This window comes from Chiloscyllium punctatum, chromosome 5 (genome assembly GCF_047496795.1).
Source record: "Chiloscyllium punctatum isolate Juve2018m chromosome 5, sChiPun1.3, whole genome shotgun sequence".
NCBI lineage: Eukaryota > Metazoa > Chordata > Chondrichthyes > Orectolobiformes > Hemiscylliidae > Chiloscyllium > Chiloscyllium punctatum.
In genome coordinates, this window is record NC_092743.1 from 49,230,117 (window position 1) to 49,247,163 (window position 17,047).

At 43.9% G+C, this 17,047-nt stretch overlaps 1 protein-coding gene across 4 annotated transcripts in view; it reads left to right on the plus strand.

Annotated features, from left to right (window-relative positions):
• Positions 1-338: 338 nt before the first annotated feature.
• The window catches only part of gra (granulito), a 97,735-nt gene continuing 81,026 nt past the window's right edge, over positions 339-17,047 (plus strand). For 3 of the 4 annotated variants that reach the window (XR_011960586.1, XM_072569553.1, XM_072569555.1), the window contains exons 1-2: positions 339-404; positions 862-1,040. Coding sequence is in view for 3 of the 4 variants with exons in the window: in XM_072569553.1 (XP_072425654.1) it covers positions 1,009-1,040 (32 nt within the window). In the remaining variant the exon portion in view is untranslated. Of the gene's footprint in view, positions 405-703; positions 1,041-17,047 lie in introns of those variants that run through there. The other variant, XM_072569554.1, reaches the window with a different exon arrangement.

Genomic DNA, 17,047 nt, shown 5'->3' on the forward strand with positions numbered 1-17,047 from the left:
TCCACCATCACCCACCTCCCCGCCCTCCTTTTTAAGACCTCTCTCTCTCTCGGCCAAGTCTTTGGATTAGTGGTGCTGGAAGAGCACAGCAGTTCAGGCAGCATCCAACGAGCAGCGAAATCGACGTTTCGGGGGGACCGACTGCTCTGAATTCAAGTGCGGGCAGGACGAACCACGTACTGGAGATTGCACCAGCAAACCCGAAAAAGTCCGGAGGGTTTTACGCGGCGCCGCCGCCAGTGCAGCGCTGGAAAGATGTCCCACAGCTGCAGATGCAGCTGCTGCTGCTGACACACTGACAGACGACACGCGCCACGTCACTGCGGTACCTGTTGTCGTGGTTGGCAAGGCAACCGTTCCAGGTGACAGTCCGGTCGGTTATCCAGCTTCATAACCCCCCTCCTGTGAGTATTTCATTGTGAAAACGAACACTTCCCCCCCCAAGTGTGTGTTTCTTAAACTCCCCATGTGTTCGAACACTTGTTTTTCCCGTTGCGGCGAGACATTTCTCAAACTTGCGTTAGTTTCGTTATCGCCGACGTTTGAAAGACCACCCCCTCAATTCTAGACCTCCCCACCCACTCCAGATTTAAAAATTGAGAGCGGCGCCTTGATTTTTTTTATTTCACTCTCTGCCAGGATTATGACTTTTCATTTTTCTTTTTAAATGGTATTCATTCCCTCTGTATTTCTGCAGTTTTTTTTTAGTAAATCCCAATCGGACGTTCCCTTCTCGGTGATCGCCATCCTTCCCCCACCTCCTTTCACCGTTTCCCTCCTCCAGCAACAGGTGCGGGTCCGGCCTCCTTTATTCCCCCTCCCCTCCCCGAGCTCACTTCTCTCGGCTCCCTCTCCGCGCAGGAAGAGCTCGAGACCAACGGAAGGGCACGTGCGGTCTGACGAAGGGGGGGTCGGCCGAAGCAGCTCGAGCTCTTGTTGCGGGATCGTGCCGCACCTGGCGGAGGCGGAGCGACTGGTCGCGTGGGAGGTGCTCGAGCGAGGAGGGGGATGGCGGAGGTGAAGGGCGTCGCTCAAACTGGGTGAGTACGACCGTTCAAATCTGAACGGAGTCCAGCTCGTTTCTTTTTAAAACATAAACACGTATCATCTCTGTATACACTTTTTTTTTCTGCCCGAAAACAGGGAGTTAGATTCTCTTTTGCGGGGGGAGAACCAAAGCGGCGGTCGGTTTGAACAGCAGCCTGTCAGGAGGGATCGCTGTCACTTTACTCGGCATCTGTCAAACAGAGAGAGATAATTCGTTAGATTTTCGGGGAGCCGGGCTGAAATTCAAATGGCCCCCGCTCGCCGTTTAGAATCAAGAGGTGGGGGTGACCTTTTCGGTTAGTTTCTCCCGCCCCCTCACCCAAAAAAAAGCTGATCTTGTCTCCCGCTCTCTTGGTGAGGTACCCGCCGTATATGTCATCCTTCGGGAGAAAATGTCAAAGCGGCTATTCAGCTCTGTGGGTGATCCCAATCAACGGTGACTGATTCTCACGGCTCTGACACCCCTCCACCGGCGGCAAGGCGACAGTCGCCCGTGTAATCTCCCTGAGACCCGATGGGGAAGTTTACAGCCGTAAATGCTGTCCTTTAGACATTTAGACTAAAATGTAATTTTGAATTATAGAACACTGTTGCTGCGCACTAAGACACTTCTTGCCGAGGTTCAGCTGATTGTACCAAGGTGCCTCTGCGCTCTAATGTGTGGCACGTTTAGTCCCTCCTTAAGCCATCAGAGGAGAGGTATATGTGTCACAGGGTGTGTTGAAAAGGAAGAACTTTAGGGCGAAGAAAAGTTGTTTCATTTTTCTCTCATCGGACATCATTTACTTTCTTTTGCGTGTGTTTTTCTTAACCGCGGTTCCTGCTCACTCCTTAAGTAGCATGTGGAACAACTTCATTGAAAACAAAATTCAATATACGAACAGTTAAATCCTCCAGAAATCATATTGTGGATGGAGAGTTGCACAAGGATTGACTTGGAGGTAAAATTCCAAAGTATTTTAAGAATAATCAAACTACAATTGCATTTATGTAATGTTTTTAAAGTAGGGAAACCTCTTAAGACTTTTTAAAGAAGATGTGATTTTAAAAAATATACAGTCAGGGCTAGTCTGATGAGATATTAGGAAAAAGTTTTGGCTAAGAAGTGAATTTATGTTGACTTTAAAAAGTGAAGAGGGAGGTGTTAATGCTTAGGTAATTGTAGGTATAATGGTCAGCTAAGAGTAAAGAAGGGAAAATCTTAAGCCAAAATCAGAGAAACAGAGTTCAGAATGCAATACATAGGAACAGAAACAAAAACAAATTGCATTGAAAACTAATTGAAAACATAGAAGCTGCCAGATCTGCTGAGTTATCCCAGCAATTTCTGTGTTTTTTGTTTTGGATTTCCAGCATCCACAGTTCTTCAGGTTTTTATTTACATCGGAACAGAACTTGACCATTCAACTTCTTAAGCATGTTTTTTTTCAGTGAGATTATAGCGGAATCTGTGTCAATTCTGTGAACTTGTCTTTACTCTATATCTATTAATATCCTTAACACAATGTCAACACACAAATAAAATACTACAGGTTCTGGAAATCTGAAATATAAATGAAATATTCTGGAAATATTCAGTTTTTCAGGTAGCATCCATGGACTCAGAAAAGGATCTTGTTGGTGCAGTGGTAGTGGCCCTACTTCTGAACCAGGAAGTCCTGGGTTCAAGTCCCAGCTACTCCAAAGGTGTGTAATAACATCTTTGAATAGATTGATTAGAACATATTCATAAATTGAAACAAGCTAATATTTCAGGACAATCAACCTTAGTCTTGAACATTTCAATTGATCCAGCATCTATAGCCTCTGGGTAGGATGGGTCCATGTGTCTAGATTATGTGGAGAAAGAGTTCTTCATTTCTGTCCCAATGGTCTGGCTTATATTTTAAGATTCTGTTCTGGTTTAAGAATATATGTAGAACCAAGATTAGATCAAATTATTTTTCAAGCTTGGTCCCCCATTCTATGATCTTGGCTGAACATCTGTCTTTTCTTTCCAGCCCAACCTGTTCATATAACTGAGTTTAAACTTTCTTATTTTACAGATCACTTTGGAGTTTTAATCAAGTATTTCTGATCTGAAAATTTAAACTAAACTTCTTACACTGAGATAACGAATCTTTATATTACCTTCCTATCACAGGAGCAACTTCTTAGCTAAAGCTGGCTGTGTAAAGAACTCTGTAAAACTCCCTAAACTGAAAATAAATTGCTGTTTTCCATGCTTTAGGTATTTCCCCACATCCAAAAAAGTCCATAATCTTCTACTAAAACCTTATACACTACATTGTTTGCTCATAAACAATTCTAAAATATTCAGACTAGTTGTTCAAAAGACATCATACAGCAATGAATGCAGAAATTATTAGGGTTAACAGTTAACATCTTCAGATAGGCATAACCCATTTTCCACAAATCATTTTAAAAAATCCAAACTCAAAAGGAAGTGACAGTAAAATATATAGAAATCTCACACCTTTCATCACGACATCAACAAAAACTTGTGGAAACATAATGAGGAATGATATCTAATTAGCATTGTCAAGAAGAGGTGAGAGGTCATAGAGATGTACAGCATGGAAACAGACTTCTGTTCAACTCACCTAGATATCCTAAATAAATCTAGTCCCATTTGCCAAGTTAAAAGAGAAAAAGTATAACTGAGCGAATATAAGTGGGAAAACTGAGGACAGGGAAGCTTTTAACGAACAACCATAAGACCATAAGACCATAAGACATAGGAGTGGAAGTAAGGCCATTCGGCCCATCGAGTCCACTCCGCCATTCAATCATGGCTGATGCGCATTTCAGCTCCACTTGCCAGCATTCTCCCCGTAGCCCTTAATTCCTCTAGACAACAAGAACCTATCAATCTCGGCCTTGAAGACATTTAGCGTCCCGGCTTCCACTGCACTCCGTGGCAATGAATTCCACAGGCCCACCACTCTCTGGCTGAAGAAATGTCTCCGCATTTCCGTTCTGAAATGACCCCCTCTAATTCTAAGGCTGTGTCCACGGGTCCTAGTCTCCTCGCCTAACAGAAACAATTTTCTAGCATCCACCTTTTCAAAGCCATGTATTATTTTGTACGTCTCTATTAGATCTCCCCTTAATCTTCTAAACTCAAGAGGATTAGTAAGAAGGAAATACGCAGAGAAAAAGTGAGGTACGAAGGTAAACTGGCCAAGACTATAAAGGAGGATAGTAAAAGCTTTTTTAGGTATGTCCAAGGCAAAAAAATGGTTAGGACAAAAATTGGGCCCTTGAGGACAGAAACAGGGGAATATATTACTGGAAACAAAGAAATGGCAGAGGAATTAAATGGGTACTTCAGATCTGTGTTCACTGGGGAAGACTCAAGCAATCTCCCTGAGGTAACAGTGGCTGAAGGACCTGAACTTAAGGGAATTTATATTTGCCAGGATTTGGTGTTGGAGAGACTGTTAGGTCTGAAGGTTAATAAGTTTCTGGGACGCGATGGCCTGCATCCCAGGGTACTGAAGGAGGTGGCTCAGGAAATCGTGGATGCTCTGGTGATTATTTTCCAGAGTTCAATAGAATCGGGGTCGGTTCCTGAGGATTGGAGGGCGGCTAATGTTGTGCCACTTTTTAAGAAGGGTGGGCAGGAGAAAGCAGGAAATTATAGACCAGTTAGTCTGACCTCAGTGGTGGGAAAGATGCTGGAGTCTATTATAAAGGATGAAATGATGGCACATCTGGATAATAGTAACAGGATAGGACAGAGTCAGCATGGATTTATGAAGGGGAAATCATGCTTGACTAATCTTCTTGAATTTTTTGAGGATGTAACTCGGAAGATGGACGAGGGAGATCCAGTGGATGTAGTGTACCTGGACTTTCAGAAAGCTTTTGATAAAGTCCCACACAAGAGGTTAGTGAGTAAAATTAGGGCGCACGGTATTGGGGGCAAAGTACTAGATTGGATAGAGAATTGGTTGGCTAATAGGAAACAAAGGGTAATGATTAACGGCTCCATTTCGGAATGGCAGGCAGTGACCAGTGGGGTTTCGCAGGGATCCGTGCTGGGACCGCAGCTTTTTACAATATATGTAAATGACATAGAAGATGGTATCAGCAATAACATTAGCAAATTTGCTGATGATATAAAGCTGGGTGGTAGGGTGAAATGTGATGAGGATGTTAGGAGATTACAGGGTGACCTGGACAAGTTAGGTGAGTGGGCATGGCAGATGCAGTTTAATGTGGATAAATGTCTGGTTATCCACTTTGGTGGCAAGAACAGGAAGGCAGATTACTACCTCAATGGTATCAAATTAGGTAAAGGGGCTGTTCAGAGAGATCTGGGTGTTCTTGTCCACCAGTCAATGAAGGCAAGCATGCAGGTACAGCAGGTCGTGAAGAAGGCTAATAGCATGCTGGCCTTCATAACAAGAGGAATTGAGTATAGAAGCAAAGAGGTGCTTCTGCAGCTGTACAGGGCCCTGGTGAGACCACACCTGGAGTACTGTGAGCAGTTCTGGTCTCCAAATTTGAGGAAAGACATTCTGGCTATTGAGGGAGTGCAGCGTAGGTTCACAAGGTCAATTCCTGGAATGGCAGGATTGCCTTACACGGAAAGACTGAAGCGACTGGGCTTGTATACCCTTGAGTTTAGAAGACTGAGAGGGGATCTGATTGAAACGTATAGGATTATGAAAGGATTGGACACTCTGGCAGGAGGAAACATATTTCCACTGATGGGGGAGTGCCGAACCAGAGGACACAACTTAAAAATACGGGGTAGACCATTTAGGACAGAGATGAGGAGAAAATCTTCACCCAGAGAGTGGTGGCTGTGTGGAATGCTCTGCCCCAGAGGGCAGTGGAGGCCCAGTCTCTGGATTCATTTAAGAAAGAATTGGATAGAGCTCTTAAAGATAGTGGAGTCAAGGGTTATGGAGATAAGGCTGGAACAGGATACTGATTGGGAAAGATCAGCCATGATCATATTGAATGGTGGTGCAGGCTCGAAGGGCTGAATGGCCTACTCCTGCATCTATTGTTTATTGTCTATTGATTTAGATCTTATCCACCTAAACCCTTCCTATTCATAAATCCATCCAGATGCCATTTAAATGTTGTAATTGTACCAGCCTCCATTACTTCCTCTGGCAGCTCATTCCATACACGCACCATCCTTTGCATGAAAAAGTTGTCCCTTAGGTTCCTTTAGAATCTTTCTGCTCTTACTTTGAACCTATGACCTCTAGTTTTGGACTCTGCTGCCCCAGGGAAAAGACCCTGTCTATTTACCCATTTGCCCCATCATGATTTTATAAACCTCGATCAAGTCTACCTCACTGGTCACTGGGTGATACCATCTGCCACTTTTTGATTTAGAACGTAATGCCAACCCTTCCCTAGGTAAGTGGTAAAATAGGTAACTTGCTGTCAACCACACACCCAGTCGACCAGTGTGTTCTTTGTGTTGAATTGAACCAATTTTCCTGTTCTCCACTAGAGAATGTCCTCACTAGAGAATATCCCGTGATCTCTGACAGGCTGTGAGCTTATTTTTTTGTCGTCTTTATTCTTTTTCATGAGATGTGGGTGTTACTGGCAAAGCCAGCCTATGTTACCTTTTATTAGTCTTGAACTGAATGACTTGCCAGACTCTTTCAGAAGTCAATTAAGAGTTAACTATGAAATTGAGATAACACATTGACTAGTCTGGGTAAGTACAGCAGATTTTATTCACAAACCCAATAGATTTCTTTTCCACCAATTGATGAACGTTTCATGATTTCCACTGAAACTAGCTTTCAATTCCAGATTTTAATAATTGAATTTAATTCCACCAGCTGCAGAGTAGAGTTTGAACCTAAAGCATTAGTCTCGGTCTCTGGATTACTTGGAGAAAGTAAGGACTGCATGTGCCGGAGATCAGAATCGAGTGTGAGATGCTGGAAAAGCACAGCAGGTCAGGCAGCATTCAAGGAGCAGGAGAAACGACATTTCAGGCATAACCCCTTCATCAGGAATCTTCCCATTTAATGTAATTGTGGCAATAAAGTAGGAACAACAGTGTTGTGGGGTATGTTGGAAGAAACTGACACAACCAAACAATGTACAAAATAGAAGTAAAATTTACCATTTGGCCACTTGAGCTTGCTCTGCCATTCAATAAGACAAATACTTGACTTGCTCATGTTTTGAATTTCACCTTTCCAGCTAGCCCTCTAAAATTGACTTAGTGACAGGGAGCAAAGGGTAGTGGTAGAAAGCTATTTGTGTGACTAGAGGCCAGTGTCCAATGCCATTCAACATGGATCAGTGCTGGATCTCTTATTGTAAACTATGAAAATGAGAATGTAGACTAGGCAGAATGATAAGTATATTTGTGGTTGATGCAAAGACTGGCATGCTGGTTGACAGTGAGAAAGGAGGTCTTAGGTTACAGGAGATTTGAAATGGTCAGTTGTGCAAGTCAGTGGCAGATGTAACTTAATCCTGATAAGTATGAGATAATGCACTTTGGAAGAAGTAACAAGTCAAGGATGAACTCAATGAATGGCAGGACACTAGGAATAACCAAGGAACAGAGGGATATTGGGCTGTTTGTCTATAAATCTCCGAAGGTTGCATTGCAAGTTAATAGAGTAGTTAAGCATGCCTGCCTTGAAGAAGTTTTCCTCCTCTCTCTACAAGAATCTCAGGGAGTCCCTCTCCCACTGCAACTCCCAGGTCATTTCCTCTGCTCTGAAGCTCTTCAACCATGTTGTGAAACAAACTCGGTACCACAGCCACATTTGCTTCCTCAGTGCATGCCTCCGGAACCAACTCATCCCACACGGACTCCAGACCACCTTTAAACCAGCAGAGTTCGGACCCGAACAGGACAAACAGTACAGACTACAGATTCAAAAACACCAGCAACAGTTCTCCTTCAGGATCCTCCGCTCCACGCTTGCAGCAATGCGCCGTCACCTAACCTCTCTCCAGTCATCCCTGCCTCAGCTGAGGGCCACACTCTCTCAGAATTGCAAAGGACCCACTCTGTACTACATCCTCAGGAGAATTCATACTCTCAACAAACAGTATTTCAATTCCATCTCAAACATCAAAAACTGTAAGTACAACAAACTTTTATCCACCCACCTCCATAACCAGCGCTCCTCAAACATTCCAGAAGATTCCCCTGGCCTCGGAAACACCATTAGCCATGCGGCTGACGCAGCTACCACCCCCATGCTGAGTGATGATGTCACTTCCGCCCACATCATGGCCACTCCCACAGCCACTTCCGGCCCTCACATCATCGCTGATGCCACATGCTCAGTGACTCACGCCACCCCTACTGCCATGATCACCACCACTTCCGCCTCCACCAGCGCCACTCACCTGCATTCTGCTGACACGCCCCCCACAGACCCCACTGTCACTATCCCCACACCCCAGAATCCCGAGGGCAACATCACCCCAGCTCATGCCTCCACCCCCATTCCCCCCACCATCACACCCACTCCAGGTACTGGCTCCGACCCCGCTCCCAGCTCCACAACCACACCAGATCCCAGCTCCCGGCCCTGCCGAGTTTTCACCATCCCTCCAGACCTCCCACTCACTGAGGACGAACGAGCAGTCCTCAGCAAAGGACTCACCTTCATCCCCCTCCGTCCACGCATCAATGAATTTAATACACGATGTGACATCGAACAATTCTTCCGTCGCCTCCGCCTCCAAGCTTACTTTCACAATCAGGACTCCCGCCCACCTTCCGAGGACCCCTTTGCCCACCTCCAACACACTGCATCCACCTGGACACCCCGCACTGGCCTATAACCTGCCCTCGACCTCTTCATTTCCAACTGCCGTCGGGACATTAACCGCCTCAACCTGTCGTCCCCCCTCCCCCACTCCAACCTCTCACCCTCACAACGCGCAGCCCTCCAATCCCTCTGCTCCAATCCCAACCTCACCATCAAGCCAGCGGATAAAGGGGGCGCAGTGGTAGTCTGGCGCACTGACCTCTACACCGCTGAAGCCAAACGCCAACTCGAGGACACCTCTTCCTACTGCTCCCTCGACCATGACCCCACCCCCCATCACCAAACCATTATCTCCCAGACCATACAGAACCTCATCACCTCAGGAGATCTCCCACCCACAGCTTCCAACCTCATAGTCCGGGAACCCCGCACTGCCCGGTTCTACCTCCTTCTCAAGATCCACAAGCCTGACCACCCTGGCCGACCCATTGTCTCAGCATGCTCCTGCACCACTGAACTCATCTCTACCTACCTTGATATTGTCCTATCCCCCCTAGTCCAGGAACTCCCCACATACGTTCGAGACACCACCCACGCCCTCCACCTCCTCCAAGACTTCCGTTTCCCCGGCCCCCAATGCCTTATCTTCACCATGGATATCCAATCCCTCTACACCTCCATTCGCCATGACCAGGGCCTCCAAGCCCTCCGTTTTTTCCTCTCCAGACGTCCCCAACAGTACCCTTCCACTGACACTCTCATTCGTTTGGCCGAACTGGTCCTCACCCTTAACAATTTCTCCTTTGAATCCTCCCACTTCCTCCAGACCAAAGGCGTAGTCATGGGCACATGTATGGGCCCCAGCTATGCCTGTCTCTTTGTTGGCTATGTAGAACAGTTGATCTTCCGTAATTACACCGGCACCACTCCCCACCTCTTCCTCCGCTACATTGATGATTGCATTGGCGCCACCTCGTGCTCCCACGAGGAGGTTGAGCAATTCATCAACTTCACCAACACATTCCACCCTGACCTTAAATTTACCTGGACTCTCTCTGACACCTCGCTCCCCTTCTTGGACCTCTCCATCTCCATTAGTGACGACCGACTTGACACTGACATTTTTTACAAACCCACTGACTCCCATAGCTACCTGGATTACACCTCTTCCCACCCTATCTCTTGCAAAAATACCATCCCATATTCCCAATTTCTCCGCCTCCGCCGTATCTGCTCCCAGGAGAACCAGTTCCACCATAGGACACACCAGATGGCCTCCTTCTTTAGAGACCGCAATTTCCCTTCCCACGTGGTTAAAGATGCCCTCCAACGCATCTCGTCCACATCCCGCACCTCCGCCATCAGACCCCACCCCTCCAACCGTAACAAGGACAGAACGCCCCTGGTGCTCACCTTCCACCCTACAAACCTTCGCATCAACCAAATCATCCACCGACATTTCCGCCACCTCCAAAAAGACCCTACCACCAGGGATATATTTCCCTCCCCACCCCTTTCCGCCTTCCGCAAAGACCGTTCCCTCCGTGACTACCTGGTCAGGTCCACACCCCCCTACGACCCACCCTCCCATTCTGGCACTTTCCCCTGCCACCGCAGGAACTGTAAAACCTGTGCCCACACCACCTCCCTCACCTCTATCCAAGGCCCTAAAGGAGCCTTCCACATCCATCAAAGTTTCATCTGCACATCCACCAATATCATTTATTGTATCCGTTGCTCCCGATGTGGTCTCCTCTACATTGGGGAGACTGGGCGCCTCCTAGCAGAGCGCTTTAGGGAACATCTCCGAGACACCCGCACCAATCAACCAAACCGCCCCGTGGCCCAACATTTCAATTCCCCCTCCCACTCTGCCGAGGACATGGAGGTCCTGGGCCTCCTTCACCGCCGCTCCCTCACCACCAGACGCCTGGAGGAAGAACGCCTCATCTTCCGCCTCGGAACACTTCAACCCCAGGGCATCAATGTGGACTTCAACAGCTTCCTCATTTCCCCTTCCCCTACCTCATCCTAGTTTCAAACTTTCAGCTCAGTTACTGTCTCCTTGACTTGTCCGACCTGCCTATCTTCTTTTCCACCTATCCACTCCACCCTCTCCTACTTGACCTATCACCTTCATCTCCTCCCCCACTCACCCATTGTACTCTATGCTACTCTCTCCCCACCCCCACCCTCCTCTAGCTTATCTCTCCACGCTTCAGGCTCACTGCCTTTATTCCTGATGAAGGGCTTTTGCCCGAAACGTTGATTTCGCTGCTCGTTGGATGCTGCCTGAACTGCTGTGCTCTTCCAGCACCACTAATCCAGTAGTTAAGAATAGCACACTTGTCTTTATCAGTTGAGCCTAGATTATACGCGCAACGAGGTTCTGTTGTCGCTGTTTTGTTACATCACCAGCTGGAGTACTGTTTGCACTTTTGGTCTAAAGGGGTGCAGAGGAAATTCATTGGGTTATTGTTTGGGATGGAGCACTTTAGCAATGAGGAGAGTCTGGATAAGCTTTTTTTTAAAGCTTGTTTTCTTTGGAGTAAGAGAAGGTTGAGGGTGGACCTGATAGAAGTGCATGAAATTCAGGGGCATGAGCATGGTGAATCGGAAGCAGCTGTTTACCTTAATCAAACGGTCAATAATAGGGAAGCATAATTTTAAAGTGAAAGGCAGGAGATTCAGAGGCGATTTGAGGAGAATGTTTTTACTCGATGGTGGGTGTCTCGAATACACTGCTTGGGAGGATTATTGAGCCAAGTAACTTCATGATCTTTAAAAAGTACTTGGATGAGCAGTTGAAATGTCCTAACAGTCCAGGATATGGGCCTAGTGCTGGAAAGTGGGATTCATATAGATTTAGTGTATTGTGGAAGTTCAGAATTGATGGCTGAAGGGCCTTTTCTGTACTGAACATTTTATGATCTGGCCAATGATTCTAATCAGGAACGTAAAGGTTCTAAAAGATATGTGGACATTTGGCAGCTTCCCGGGCACCTGGTGCAGACTTCTGAGATGTGATACTGATGATCACCCAGATGACTTGTACATTAATGGGATGGAAGTCTATTCCTTTAAAGTATATTGTGCTCTTAATGCAAGATGTGTACAGTTTATAATGCCCTGCACCCAGGGAAGCCAGTGAAAACCTGCTTCCCAGATTTATAATCAAAATCTCTGCATTTTATAGTCAAAACCTAATTACAGTTCCCTTCCTCTAACTCTACTGACGTTTTGTTTGTGCCCTTTATTAGCTTTGCTATCAACAGAGTGGTCAAATATTATTCTTTTCACACTTTTTACCTATCAACATCACCATTAGCACTCCCTTGTCTTTTGCTCTTGGCATTGTCACCATCTGTTCTACTCATTCTTCCTCCCTCCATTTTTGAACTATAAGCTATTATTTTCCAATGCCTTTCAGTTCCAACGAAGAGTCCTCCCTTCTCAAATTAACTCTTTCTGTCTCTATAGATGCAGTTGGACCTGCTAAGTTTCTCTAGCATTTTCTGTTTGTATTTCAGATTTACAGCATCTGCAGAACTTTGGTTTTATATGTCTTCAGCCTGTATTCTGTAAATGCTTAATTAATGCAATTGACCCTTGAAGGTCCTCTCATCGTTTAAAAATAGAACTTCCATGTGCAGATTGGGGAGGGAGGGGAAGCATTTACTCTGCCTATTCTGGGTGCGGCAGCAACCATTTTCTATTTCCATTGTGCATTTGTGATTTGAATGAGGGTGGAAGGCGCACAAGTGGTGCTTGGTAAAATGTGTAATGGCTCCACCTGGTAATCAAGGCTCCTCGCAAACTTTCATGCTCCTTTCTCCCTTGCAGTGCCTGTCAACTCCATCAGCATTGAGTTTCCACACGTTCCTATTTTTTCATTTAAATCTTCACCTCCCAACATTACTCCCTAACATCAGCGCTATAGCTTATCAGTGCACTGTAACCTTCATTGAATATCCCTTCCCTGAAATATCCATATCCTCCATTGTACGATCATCTCCCTTGTTTATATATTGAGTTGTCTTCTATCAAAATTATTGCCCTTCTGTGGCCAAACATTCTGCCTCCAAGCCTCACAATTGACTTCCCCAACTTCCCTCCCACTGCATTGCTCCCTAATAGTTCCCTTGACTTTCATTGACCAGACCCCCATGATTGACATTGCCAACTTAAATGGACACCTTTGACTGATTTCTGTGCAGCTCCCCAACAGACTTACTGCACATCCCTGAACTGGTTGCAGTGGTACCTGCAAGACTGACTCTGGTTCAGGGGGTGGGCCAATATGATACAAATCCTGACATTGATCTTTCTAAATGACTGACTGTCTAAGCCCCTTGGCTGAAATCATCTGATGCTCTTGATTAACTGTCACAAGACCCTTTGATTGGAGATAGTCCCCCTAACAACCATACCCTTTAGAATCTGAAACACAGCCATTTGGTTGAAGAATATAAAATGTGCTTGAGGTGTAAACTGCTGGCTCGTGCTTTCGGTCTGATATTGATATAACGTGGTGCTGTAGAGGAGCATGTACACTCCCTTAATTGATTATTGCTGATAAGCTGCCTCGCTTTTTTGTCTAAACGGCAAGGCAACAAAAAAGTACTGAGAGTCTTTTAAGTTCTGAATGAAGGAGCAAAATGCAAAAAGGCAAAGCAGAAATGCTGTGAGCATTCAAGTCTGAAGTGATGTGCACAAAGAAAGAAAATGAAAGAACATTCAGATGCATTATGTTCTGATGCATAAGGTGCAATGTCTTCCCATGCAATGCAAGCTATAGTGTGATCCAATGTGCAGCTTTGAATTGGAAAACTGTATTCTCAATGGATTGGAGATTTGTTGTGCTGATGTGGTGAGGCCAGTGTATGTCTAATGCAACCTCTGTGGATAGAGATTACAGGGAATCACTGCCCATGGAACATGCCCTGAAATGTTTGGGACTGCTGCTCAAATGGGGTCCCGGAGAAGCAAGGGGCAATCATGAGCTGCCAGAATCCGCTCTGATCTTTGTGTCAGGAATTGTCGCCATCTAATTTCTTTACAGTGCATGGGGAAATAGGAAATATTTAAGTAAGATTATGTACTAATGATATATAAGTACCTGGGAAAAGGGCCTTTCCCCCTTCAAGAGCAAATTTTCCAACTCGCTGTTTAAATCTTGAGTGGAAAATTAAATTCTTCCTTTAAATAATTTTATTTTTCCACCTCACCATATTTTCTTATGAGTTACCATTCCCCACTTTGTTCAGTTGATAGGAAAATTTAGCTCACAGTGATAATATGGATAATTTCAATCTACAAACAAATTTGGCAAATTGAAATGACAAAGTTAAACCTGGATAATGAGATCATATGGTATTTTTGGAACACTTTTTAGAGGAGCAACTTCTGGAGCCAATCAGATTAGGTAATATTAAATCTGATAATATGTATTGAGATGGTGTGAATTAATGACAAATCTCTACATGGTAGTGATCATTATATGTTAGAATATCACATTCAGTTTGAGGGAGAGAAGATTGGATCAAAGACTAGTGTTTAAACTTAAATAAGGATATTTATAAGGGCATGAGACTGAGCAGCTAAAATGAATTGTGGAATTAGGCCATGGGTTAGGTGAGTAGAAATTAAGTGGTAGATATTTAAGGAGATACTTCAGGAATACTCAGAAAATGTGCATTCCTGTGAGCAGGAGAGTCCCCAAGAGAAGGGTGAAGATTTTGTGGCTTATTAAGCAACTTAAATATAAGGTCCAACTGGAAAAACAAATCCACAAGAATAAGTGGCATGATTGGACAGAAAACAAAGGGCCATAAAAAAGTTAAAAAGATTAAAAATGGAGAAGGTAGAATATGAAAGGGAACTAGCAGCAAGAAATAGAAAGACATATAAGCAAGAGGTTCTATACTTTCCTTGAAAAGGAAAGAGTAAGTAAGTGAGCATTGCTTGCAAGAGAGTTAATTAAAAATCAACCCCTGCCCTGCCCCCCCTTCTTTAATTATGGAATTCTCTTCCCCAGAAAGCATTGGAGGCAGAGTTATTAAACATTATTAAGGCAGGGTTAGATAAAATCTAGAGATTTGGGAAGGCAACAGTGACATTGTTCCCTGGAGGAAAGAATGAGACACTAGATATTGTTTAAAAGAATTTGAGTTGAGAGTCCAGATGCAGAATTGCCTGCTTGCTGCCAGTGTTTGCGACACTTGCTCAGAGCTGGAATGGAATGTAGTGAGGTGAATCCAGTTGTGTGGTCCATGTATGTACCAATGACATTGTCAGGATAAGGAAAGAGGTTCTGCACAGTTAATACAGAGAGATAGGCACCAAAGTAAGGAGCAGGATCCTGAAGATAATTGTTACATAAACAGTGTACATAGGGCAAATAAAATTAATATTTGGCTAAAGGTTTTGTGTGGTAGAATTAAGTTTTGATTTGTGGGGCTTTGGCATTACTGGGAAAGGCTCTACACTATTGGGATAGTTTACACCTGAGCCATGCTGAGACCAAAGTTGTAATGAGTTGCATAATTAAATCTAAATAGTTTGGACACTAGATCAATTTGGAAGACCTATTGAATCAAAGTATAGAGACAAGGCAAGAGGGAAAGAGATTAATATAGGAAATAATGAACCGAATGTAACAGGAGCAAATAGAGAGCGTGTACCTAAGAGCAAATCCATAAGGCTAGAGATCACAAAAATAATAAAAGAATGAAACTAAAGGCTTTGAATCTGAATGCATGTAGCATTTGAACTAGAGATGAACTGATAATATATTTCTACTTGTGCTATCTATTAATAGCTCATTCTGGAGAACAGGTTAGATTTGATATTTTGCAATGGGATTAATCAACAGCCTTACAGTTCTGGCAACCATAAGATGATTGACTTTTACATTCATTTTGCGGGAGAGAAAAGATTGGATCTAAGATGGTACTTTTAAAATCAAATAAGGGTAATCATGAGAGCAAGAAAGCAGTATTGTATAAAGAAAATTGGCAAAATAGGTTAATGGATAGATTAGTTGAGATACAGTGACAGATGTTTGAAGGGATGTTTCAGACCACACAAATTGATGAATTCTAAAGAGGAAGAAAAATGTCAGTGGAGATCCCGCGCCCCCCCCCCCCCCCCCCCCCCATTTGCACTTAACTAAAGAGATTAAGGATTGTATTAATTAAAGCATATGGAAAAGCAATAAGATTTTGCAATTGGATAGATGTCACTGACTTCACTATTATGCATTATAATGATTATTAGAAACAGAAACGCTTGCCGTGACTGAGAATGGGCTTTCTCAGTTACATGGGCTTATGAGAGAAGTTTAGATTACATCCTTGGTCTAAAAGAGGCCATAAAAATGGATCTCCATTTTTACAGGAACAGAAAGCACCAACAAGCATGTCTCCAAGATTGCAAAGATTTAATTTTGTCTGATGTGACCAGTGTATGCCTGTGGAAAGATGATAGCAGATGCACTCTCCATTGCAACAATCTACAGCCTTACCAGACATGATACTTTCTTTTTCTCAAAATCAAGTCATATGTTATTGACTAGTGGCCAGTAAGCCATAACTGTATTAACCAGATCTGGCAGGAACAGTTGAGGGATCAGGTAACCTAATGGGCTAGCTATGAAATCTCACATTTTCCTTCATATGGGTTGTAAACTTTGGGATTTAAATGCACTGTATAATTTTTTTCTTTCGTTGTTGTAAGCTTGGATTTCCAGGGTTGAGCTTGTAAGTTTGTTTTGCCTTTGTATCTGAAGTTAACAGTGAACGTGTATTTCTGCAACCGTGGTGATTTCTTTATTTAAAATGAAAACAGGCTTTGAAATCAGGCTATAGAATGAATTATTGTGTACTAATAGACTTTTTATTTTGGATTATTTGGGATCCAACATGGGAAATATCGGGGTCTTAAATGGTTTGTTAGTTTGTTCTGGAATCTTTATTTAAGGCTGTGGGAGGTGTCCTCTGAAAGAGAAAAATGTTTTGATTCACTTTTAACTTTGGATACTGTTTTCATCCTTTTGAAGATCTTTGAATACAATGGCTTATGGAGCAACGCTCCTGAGAAGCGAATTAGATTACCTTTTTGGACTGAAAAGTAAGTATTAGTTGAAGACTAAGTGTTGGGATTAAAAACCTGGAAATGGTTATTTAAGATGAGTACAGTAAAGTTCAAATATATAATCCTTCTAGGAAGAAGGTATCACAGTTCCAGTTTAAAAATTGAAGTCCAAGTGG